General features: G+C 45.8%; 1 protein-coding gene across 2 annotated transcripts in view; it reads left to right on the forward strand.

Annotated features, from left to right (window-relative positions):
- Positions 1 to 9,858, forward strand: part of actn4 (actinin, alpha 4) — a 51,267-nt gene extending 41,409 nt beyond the window's left edge. For both annotated transcript variants that reach the window (XM_084559438.1, XM_084559439.1), the window contains exons 9-22: positions 449 to 541; positions 642 to 767; positions 851 to 955; positions 1,499 to 1,646; positions 1,787 to 1,937; positions 2,401 to 2,509; positions 2,882 to 3,022; positions 3,115 to 3,297; positions 3,506 to 3,640; positions 4,553 to 4,732; positions 5,120 to 5,266; positions 6,383 to 6,463; positions 7,955 to 8,113; positions 9,509 to 9,858. In XM_084559438.1, the coding sequence (XP_084415564.1) occupies positions 449 to 541; positions 642 to 767; positions 851 to 955; positions 1,499 to 1,646; positions 1,787 to 1,937; positions 2,401 to 2,509; positions 2,882 to 3,022; positions 3,115 to 3,297; positions 3,506 to 3,640; positions 4,553 to 4,732; positions 5,120 to 5,266; positions 6,383 to 6,463; positions 7,955 to 8,113; positions 9,509 to 9,667 (1,917 nt within the window). In that variant the 3' untranslated portion in view covers positions 9,668 to 9,858. The remainder of the gene's footprint in view (positions 1 to 448; positions 542 to 641; positions 768 to 850; positions 956 to 1,498; positions 1,647 to 1,786; positions 1,938 to 2,400; positions 2,510 to 2,881; positions 3,023 to 3,114; positions 3,298 to 3,505; positions 3,641 to 4,552; positions 4,733 to 5,119; positions 5,267 to 6,382; positions 6,464 to 7,954; positions 8,114 to 9,508) is intronic.
- The last annotated feature ends 442 nt before the right edge of the window (positions 9,859 to 10,300 follow it).

Below are 10,300 nucleotides of genomic sequence, written 5' to 3' on the forward strand. Positions count from 1 at the left end.
CGGTTGATTAGTGTAAAGACGTAGGCAGACGTTGAGACGTGGACGGCAGCGCTGCGTGAACTGTAACTAGACGTATGGGCTGATTCTCAGGATTTGAAGGGAGACGCATGGAGTTTGAAAACACGAGCTGATTCTGACACATTCAACTAACCGTCAGCAGCATGTCGTTCTCAGTCAGACCAGTTTATGCACTTTAGTAATTTGTGCTTAAAACTTATTAGACATTCACTGCCTGTGTGTGGAGTGTGTGCACAGATTAAAGAGCAGGAGATATTAAGATATAGCGGTCCAGGCTGAGGCACTAATGAACAACAGACACGTAGTTTAGTTCCAGTTTAGTGATGTAACACGCAGCATCCTGTTATGAACAAGCTCTGGTCACACTGAGTGGAGTGGAGTGTTTCATCCAATCACTGTTAGCGCTGCTCATCACTCTGTCTCCTGATAGGCCGAGACAGCCGCAAACCGTATCTGCAAAGTTCTGGCTGTGAACCAGGAGAACGAGCAGATGATGGAGGACTACGAGAAACTGGCCAGCGATGTGAGTATGAAGCATGATAGGCGCTCACACCTGCCCTCCACACGTTCACTTAGTCCTCAGCTCCTCCTGACCGTTTCCTCCTCCTCCTCTTTACCTGCAGCTGCTGGAGTGGATCCGTCGGACCATCCCCTGGCTGGAGGACCGCACTCAAGAGAAGACGGTGAATGACATGCAGGCCAAGCAGGAGGACTTCAGAGACTACCGCTGCGTGCACAAACCGCCCAAGGTCTGGAAAACCTCCGCGCCTTCCTTCAGACTAAGACCTGTCCTGTAATCTGTGCTTTAACGCCGAGCCGTCTCTGTCTGCAGGTCCAAGAGAAATGTCAGCTGGAGATCAGCTTCAACACTCTGCAGACTAAACTGAGGCTCAGCAACAGACCTGCCTTCATGCCGTCAGAAGGACGCATGGTGTCTGTACGTATGAACGCGATGGCTTCAGCTGCATCACATGAAATAAGTAGAAATTAGAAAAGATTGCATGCATGAAACGGTGAAATTGCAGGATGTCAATCACGGCTGTTCTTTTAAGAAGAATTAAATACAAGAAAAGCTTTACATCATACACTTGCAAACAATCCTAATCCTAAAACCAGAATAAATATTTAATCTGTTGCACAAGAATTTAAAGGAAATCTGTTGGAGTCCATGACTCAAGATGTGAATGTTTAAGCTCAGGATAAAAACTCATCTTCTAAATAAATGAATAAATAATACACGGCATTAAATTTGCAGATTTAACCTTTGAACAAACTATCCAGGGGCTCTTAGTTAGAAGTTTCTGGTCGTTTGTGAATTTATTTGGATGAGCCCAGTAAAATATTAGCATTTAAAGTGAGTAAGAAAATGTCGAGAATGAGCCTTAATTCTAGCTTTATGAACGCCGTGGTGGAAGGAAGAGGAACTGGTTGTGTGCTAGACTCTGCTGCTTCAGTAACTCCTGCTGCTGCTCGTTGTCAGGACATCAACGGAGCGTGGCACACTCTGGAAGGAGCAGAGAAAGGCTACGAGGAGTGGATCCTCAGCGAGATCAGACGTCTGGAGAGACTGGAGCATCTGGCGGAGAAGTTCCACCAGAAGGCTGCCATCCACGAGTCCTGGACCGACGGTCAGTCCATCACGTCCCTGGTGTCGCAGAGTGATGCAGATATTTGACATTAAATCGTCACCAGAACAAATCTGCTTCCTCTTAGTTCAGGTTGAGTCTGTGTGTTAAATTAAATGTGTGCGCTCTCTGCGTCTGTGCAGGTAAGGAGGCCATGCTGACCCAGAAAGACTACGAGACCTCCACCCTGTCAGAAGTCAAGGCGTTGCTGCGGAAACACGAGGCCTTTGAGAGCGACCTGGCAGCCCATCAGGACAGAGTGGAGCAGATCGCTGCCATCGCACAGGAGCTCAAGTAAGGACGGAGGGAACAGAAGCGCGTAGAAACACGAGGTCACCCTGCACCGGCAATCACAACACCACCATACTTGTTCTTGTAGCAGTTACATACAAAAACGGTCGACAGCTGTCATGTCCCAGGATGCCAGAATAGTCGGGGACGAACAAAAGGGAAATAGTTTTATAGGATTCACAAAGATCCTGCAGAGACGGCAGATGTAGATTACTGCAATAAAACGCACAAGAAGCAGTCAGTTTACATCATGTACACAATCCAACGTTTTCCACGTGTAATGAGGTAGTCATGTATATCTGGATCTGTGTGCAGTAAACTCTGACGGCCTGAAATCAGAGCTGGCTCCATTTGTTTATCCTCACAGTTTTCCTGCCAATATGTCAACAAAAAAAGTCACGTGACGCCTGAAGCTCTATAGATGTACAGAGCTATAACCTCTGCTCTCTGTGTCTGCGTTTCCCAGTGAACTGGACTACTACGACTCTGCCAGCGTCAACGCTCGATGCCAGACGATCTGTGATCAGTGGGACGTCCTGGGAGCTCTCACCCAGAGCCGCAAAGAGTCACTGGAGGTACGAGGAGAGAGATGTCGTTGGCTTTTGCAGCATCGTAGGAAGCTTATGTCACATGGTGATCTTGGCACGTTTGACGTTTCTCACCGATGTTGCTCTATGAACTGAAGCCTCGTCAAAATGAAAAGTTTAGACGTGTTTTCACTGACTTACTGCGTCTCGCTTAGCCTTGAAGTTTAAAGCTGCTTTTCTGCGAGGTAAACACCTTGTGCAGAAAAAAAAAATGATTCCCCTCAGATCAGACAGAAATAGATTTATTAGACAGTAAAGCAAAGTTTTCTGGAGCCAGATTTCTTACAGCTTGTGTAGAAAGTGTAGAAACCAAACTAAATGTCTGATATTAACTTTTAATAAACTCCCGTCTACCCACAGAGGACAGAGAAGCAGCTGGAGTCGATAGACGAGCTTTACCTGGAGTACGCCAAGAGAGCGGCGCCCTTCAACAACTGGATGGAGGGAGCTATGGAGGACCTGCAGGACATGTTCATCGTCCACAACATCGAGGAGATCCAGGTCAGACACACGGGGCTGAAACACGGCCGAGAGAATCTGCGGGAGGAAATGCACGTTTATATTTATTTAACTTTTTGTGTTTCCATCTTCAGGGTCTGATCACAGCCCACGAGCAGTTCAAGTCCACCCTGTCGGAGGCCAACAAGGAGCGGGAGGCCATCCAGTCCATCCAGGCCGAGGTGCAGAAGATCGCACAGAGCAACGGCATCAAGCTGAGCGGCGCCAACCCCTACACCACCATCACACCGGAGAGCATCGACAACAAGTGGGAGAAGGTGGGTCTGTCTGCTGACGTCTGAACTCTTTCTTCAGCCGAGGTTCAGCTGAGGAGACATGCTTCTACTCAGACTGTTTTATTTAGCTTTAATTTAGATAAATACACGTTTCAGTCAGTTGATAACAGCTCTGGTGAGTCATGCCCACTAAGTTCCAGCTGTGTTCCTCATATCTCATATATCTCATGTGTCTGTGTGTGTTTTTTAGGCGATGGCCATGGTGCCGCTGCGTGACAACGCCCTGCAGGGCGAGCTCAACAAGCAGAACTCCAACGACACCCTGAGAGCCACGTTCGCCACCCAGGCCAACACGGTCGGCGCCTACATCCAGGCCAAGATGGAGGTACGGCCCCGGACACGTGTTTGTGTTGGAGCAGCTCTTTGCTCAGCTGATCAGACCAGAGCTATAAAACAGTGAGGTCAAAGAGGTCAAGGTTTAGGAGCAGCTCATTATTTATGGTGAAGCATCCAGACCAGCTGTCGTCACTGCAGCATCAGATCTCACCACACTAGAGATAATATTTTGATGACGTCTCCAGGAAACTTTTCTCTTCTTTTAAACACAGTGTTGAGTGTTTGTTGATTTCTTCTTCTTTCTTCCTCTTCCCCTTCTTCTTTCTTCTTTCTTCTACTTCTTCTTTCTTACTCTTCTTCTTTTTTCTACTTCTTTCTTCTCTTTCTTCTTCTTTGTTCTTTTGTTCAATCTTCCTCTCCTTTCTTCTTCTGTCTTCCTCTTTCTTCTATTTATTTCTTGTTCTTTCTTCCTCTTCCCCTTCTTCTTTCTTCTTCTTCTTCTACTACTTCTACTTCTTCTTTCTTATTCTTATTCTTCCTTCTATTTATTTCTTCTTTCTTCTACTTCTTTCTTACTCTTTTCCGTCTTCCTTCTTTCTTTTACTTCTTACTTCTGTCTTACTCTTCTTTCTTCTTCTTTCTTCTTCTTCTATTTTCTTCTTCTTTCTTCCTCTTCTTTCTTCTTCTTGTTTGTTCTCTTTCTTTGGATTTTTCGTGGCTTTGACGCTAGTCAGTCGCCATTAAAACAAGAACAAGATGTTTAGACTCACGTGGTTTTATTTTATGGCAGATCTAAACTTTATAACTCCAAAAAAAATGATGCCAAATTCCAATCAGATCATTTTTAAAATGCCTGGATCGATCGGTACATCCCTACGACGCACATGCCAGCTCTAGAAAGGGTTTACAGGTTTATTCAAATGTCTCCAGTAGCATTAACAGTTTGTGTTTGTGTTGGCAGGAAATTGGCAGGATATCCATCGAGATGAACGGCACTCTGGAGGATCAGCTGACCAGCCTGAAGGACTACCAGACCAACATCATGTCCTACATGCCTGAAATCAACAAGCTGGAGAGCTGCCACCAGCTCATCCAGGAGGCCCTGATCTTTGACAACCAGTACACCTCCTACACGATGGAGGTAACGTCTCAGACCAACTCCTTTAATCCACTCTCTGTGTTTTAGGCTCTTTATGTATCATGACAGAAGCTGACAACTTAACAGGATTTATTACTATTATTATTTTGGCATTTAACACAACATAAATAAAATAAAAAAGCATATGTTACTTCCATATACACCCATTTGCATCAGCACAGTGAATGAAGGGGGCCCATCATTTCTTAAAAAACGTTTTTAATGTTCAGAGGTAAAGTAGTAGATAACAGGAGTGTACGTTCCTTTTCTCATGATAATGCAGTAACCCTAGAATATAACACATGGGCTCTAATGGAAGCGAGGTGTTGATAAGTTTTGAGAATTACCTCTCCAGGACGTTTTAAAACTCTTCCTCCTCCATCCTTGCAGCACCTGCGCGTGGGCTGGGAGCAGCTGCTGACCACCATCGCCAGAACCATCAACGAGGTGGAGAACCAGATCCTGACCCGTGACGCCAAGGGCATCAGCCAGGAGCAGCTCTATGAGTACCGTGCCTCCTTCAACCACTTTGACAAGGTCAGGCAGGGGCCCCAGCTCTGCTCCCACCTCTTCTTTAATGCACCTCTTATGTTTAAAGTGTTACAGTCAACGTCGGCAGTTTCAGTATTTGAGTTGGGAGCTAAATATATATTTCAAATATGATTTTATGTAAGAATTATCCATAAAATTCTAAGTATTTTAAGTGTTGTAGATGTAAATATCCTGCATTTGTCCGCCTGATGCAAACGCTAATGAAATGCACGGGACCAGCTGTAGCTCTCGACTTAAATATAACAGATTCAAACGAGTCTGAGAGTTGATTTTGAACGAGTTTGCGCGTTGATGTGAGGACTTAGTCGTTCCTCTTGTGTCGTAACACGACTGAATGAATGTCCAGACTTTAGACGGGGGTCAGAGGAGAGCCAGGCGGGTGAGTAACCATCCAGATGTTCTGCACAGGCGAGCACGTGGAGACGGGAGGTTAGGTGTGGGCGTGGGTCAGTGTGAGCTTCCACTGCCGGTGACTGGATTAGGATTTAACCGAGAGAAAGCAAAGAGGGGACGGGACGGCCGACGGCAGCTTCTAGGAAAATGAATTTGACCTTCATGTTACTGGAAGTCAGATTTTTATTGAGGATATTACTCTGTGTGTAAAAAAACACCATGTGTCACCAGAGTTGTGTGTTTTTTTTGTGGTCGTTGTTTGAAGAAGAGGAGGACGCCGCCATCCTTCCCCCATCTCACTGTGTCACTGTGTCTCTCATCCAGCTGGGTTTTATTTTATCACATCACAACTTGTATTTATCACATGATTAGAGGTAGTTGCATGTAGAGTCTGAACGTAGCTCAGTAATGTTCGTTCACATCATATTTATTTATTTTTTGTCCATATACTGTAAATCCATGCATGAGTAACTAGTCTGAGTGTGTCTTGTTTAGAGGATCCATCATGGCTGCCTGTCCCGAGCTGTGTATGTGTGTTGACATTGTCTAAACATCCATGTCTGTGTCTCCGTCCTCCATGTCTCCATCCCCTCCCCTGTGCATTCATGCTGTGGATCACTCCGTCACCCTCCACCCTCATCCCATGCGTTGTGCTCGGCCCCTCCTCACCATGTGGTGCTCTGTCATTGGGTGTTTGGCCGACCTCAGGACCACAGCGGGGCCCTGATGGCCGAGGAGTTCAAGGCCTGTTTGATCAGTCTGGGCTACGATGTGGAGAACGATAAGCAGGTAGGAGCGCCGGGACGGGGGCCCAGGGGAAGTTGGTTGGTTTGTCGTCGGGGCGCAGAGCAGGAGAGCAGGAGAGCAGGGCAGATGAACATCCATCATCTTAAAACGCTGCCAAAAACGTTTTTATACATAGGGACAGTTATCTGATCTAATAATTTGAGAAGGAATATGGGTTATAAAGGTTTTAAACTCTTACTATTTAACATTGTTAAGGCAAACTGTTAAATAATAAATATATATTCATGAAGGGGTTGTGTAAAGGAGTTGTCCCACTACAGTTAAGTCGGTTCATATTTTATAATGGTTTGTAGTGCAGTCTACGTTTCTAACTTCAGCTTGGAAAACACAGCTTTAAAATCCCCAGACGTCCGGTTTGGGGATAAAACTAGAGGATTAATTCAAAGATGACAAATGATTTAGCCGAAAGGAAGTGACGTCTTAGCTGCCGTCTTTAGTCCCTCGTCAGTTATTCTCTGTGTAATGAAGCCAAAGCTCGGCTCTCCTGCTCCGAGGCTCCTGATGTCTCTGGGTCGAGGCCCAGGTCCAGTCCACCGGAGAGATGTCATGTCCCTGTTTGTCCACCGGGGGTCTCTGTTGCTTTGTGCTACTTCAGCTCCTCTCAGCTCTGAGCTGACCCACCCACCTCCTCCTCCACCTCCTCCGCGTCTGTCTGTCCGTCAGGTTTTTACTTTGCTGCAAACTGTCTCTGTTAACTGTCTTTTATCTTTTTGTTGTTTTAACCATCCTCACTCACTTTCTGTACATCTATTCGCCACCTCCTCTGTCTCTTCCATCTTTTCTTCCTCCCTTATCCTCCTTTGCTGCTGTGCTGTGGCGTCCTACAGAAGCGATCAGGACAGATGGTCTCAGATGATTTCCGGGCTCTACTCATTGCTACAGGAAACAGCCTGGTACTGCTGCTGGCACGAAGCTCAGTCAGGGCGTCTGCAGGTCCACCAACAGTTAACCTGATTAAAGGCTAACTGATAGCGTTCACTTATTAATCAAACATCCTGTATAATTTTAATAATTGAAGCTGAAAATTCCCATCTTCCTGCTTCGGTGACCTAAATGTGTCTCCTGCAGACGTCCTGCTGTCTCTCTCCCTGAGCTTCTTGCTGCTCGTCTTATTTTTGTCACATCTTTCTGTTTAGTTCCTTCTTCTTCTTCTTCTTCTTCTTGTCCCTGGTGGATGAGGGACTGAAGGGAAACCTCATGTCTTTAGATGTGTTTGTCCATAGTGGTTCCATGTGTCTGTGTCCTCATTGATGTTAACCAGTGATCGTTCTCTCGTGTCTGTGTTTGCATGTGTCGAACAGTGAAATGTAAAACACGAGGACCTCAGCGGCTCAGTCTGTTTAACGGTGGTCCTGATGTTTCACGCACTAATAACAATAATGATTAATAATTAATAGCCGTCTGCCTCATTGTATATGTCTGAGGACAAACCGCCGTCTCTCCCGGGTTAACCTGTCGTATCTCGGTTGCCAGGGCGACAGCGAGTTCAACCGCATCATGAGCATCGTGGACCCCAACGGCAGCGGCGCCGTCACCTTCCAGGCCTTCATCGACTTCATGTCCAGGGAAACGACCGACACGGACACCGCCGACCAGGTCATCGCCTCCTTCAAGATCCTGGCCGCTGATAAGGTGAGAGGAGGAAACACGCTGGAGGAGGGTCCCAGAATGACTCCCAACTCAGCTTAGCTCATAGATTTTGCAGCATTTTGGACAAATTTAGGATAATTCCATGTAATAATGTCAAGCTCATACCTTCCTCTTCTATCTAAGGCCCTGTTCACACTTTACATTATCTTCCAACCAGGGCAGACAAATGACAAGTGGCCATCTTTTAGCGTACACACCTGGAGTTATAATACAGCAACCACTTGAGATCCAGTCTCCATTTCACGCTCTGTATGCAAATAGATACCGACATAATTTGAGGCTCTGGAGAATTATACAACATTTAGCATGTATCATGACTTGGCCACACACATTAGATCATAACTTGACCCCTGGAAGCTTCCACGTGCCCCATTTTCTCACTTCAATAAGTTAATTTATTTATTATTTTGTATTTTTATTGATGCGACCCAGGGCCTCCACATGTGGTCAGAGATCAGATCACTCTAATTCATCACACCTCTACTTTAAGATGGTCACTTATGATTGGATTGGCTTTTGTAAAAACACTTTTTCTGCTGATAACCGTGAAGGTAAAGGATAATAAATATGACTCTGTAGTAATCTAGTGCAATCATCTATTGTCTTAAAGTTCTAGTTTCATGCAAATATTTAATCTAAAAAGTAGAGGCTAGTAATTAGAGGCTTTGTTATTAATTAATCTCGATTAATCACATTTTAGTTTGTGCTGACGACACGTCTTGTCCGCACTCGGACCGGGACTCCTAGCGCTAACAACACCGACGGTTTCTGTGCTCACTGCAACATGCTTTGCATTTAAATGGCACCGTAGGGTTGAAGTGCTTTGGTGGTATGCAAACTCTGTTTTGCACAATTTGCACAAAATCATGCTTTTATCAAAGCGTCCATCAGGTAGTTTTTTTAAATGAAATTTGCCTTCCATCAGTCCTAGCAACGTGCTTTAATCCGATTTCTCCATTCTGGTAGCCGTTAGCCAAGCTCTGACCTGTGCATTAGTGTAATCGGTGTACCAGGAAATCTTGCACTGATAAACATTCCCGCGTTGTTTAGAATGCAAACTGCGATTAAATGCGTTCCTTTTTTTTAACACGATCATTTTTTTGTAATTAATTAATCGCAATTAACGCGTTAAAGTCCCATCCCTTGTAAAAACACTTTTTCTGCTGATAACCGTGAAGGTAAACGATAATAAATATGACTCTAGTAATCTAGTACAATCATCTATTGTCTTAAAGTTCTTATTTCATGCAAATATTTAATCTAAAAAGATAGAAAAAGACATGAAGATTGATTTAATTTCAGATTGAAGCTACTTTATTATTTAGAGATGATAAAACAAATGACTCCTGACTAATCCTGTCCCTTCATGTCCGTCAGAACTACATCACGGCCGATGAGCTGAGGAGGGAGCTGCCGCCCGACCAGGCCGAGTACTGCATCGCCCGCATGGCGCCCTACTCGGGACCCGACGCTGTCCCCGGAGCCCTCGACTACATGTCCTTCTCCACCGCCCTGTACGGAGAGAGCGACCTGTAAAGGAGGCGAGAGGAAGAGGAGGGCTGGACAGACGAGGGAGGGGAGGGAGAGAGGGAGGGAGGGTGCCCCTGCGTGTGCCGGTTTAGAAATCATCAGGATGTATTTTCAGCTTGTCGATTGAACTGTAGTTTTTCAGCTCGGCTGCGTCATGAAGAGGAACTAAGGTCAATCTGTCGTAGAGGTTTATATGAACGGGCATATCCGGGGGTGGGGGGGGGGTGGGGGGGTGTCAGCTGTGTGACATGGACACAGTCGCTCTGTAGTGTGGGTCCTTAGCTTCACCCTCTCTGCCTTTGTGGGGGTCAAACAGGGGGAGGGACGGGGGACACAAGCTAATCTGATACTTATGCTAATTTTTTTTGTTTATTTTATTATAATTTTTTCTTCTTGCCAGGAGGGGAGGGGTCAGGGCGTTAGACGACGAAGAGGGAGGGGGGCGCGGGGTGGGAGGTGTTTGACGTGGAAACTGGCAAGGTTTGTGTATTAGATCCTAGAGAGATATATGCTGCGGGGCCGGGAGGGGGGGCGAAAGGGGGTGTTGACCAACCAGAGATAAGATGACATATTTACCCATAATTCCCTTGTTGCTGGATAAGGTGACCTGTCTAACCTCAGCTCTGCTCCTCCTCCTCC

The sequence above is a fragment of the Chelon labrosus genome, assembly GCF_963514085.1.
Source record: "Chelon labrosus genome assembly, chromosome: 13".
Taxonomy (NCBI): domain Eukaryota; kingdom Metazoa; phylum Chordata; class Actinopteri; order Mugiliformes; family Mugilidae; genus Chelon; species Chelon labrosus.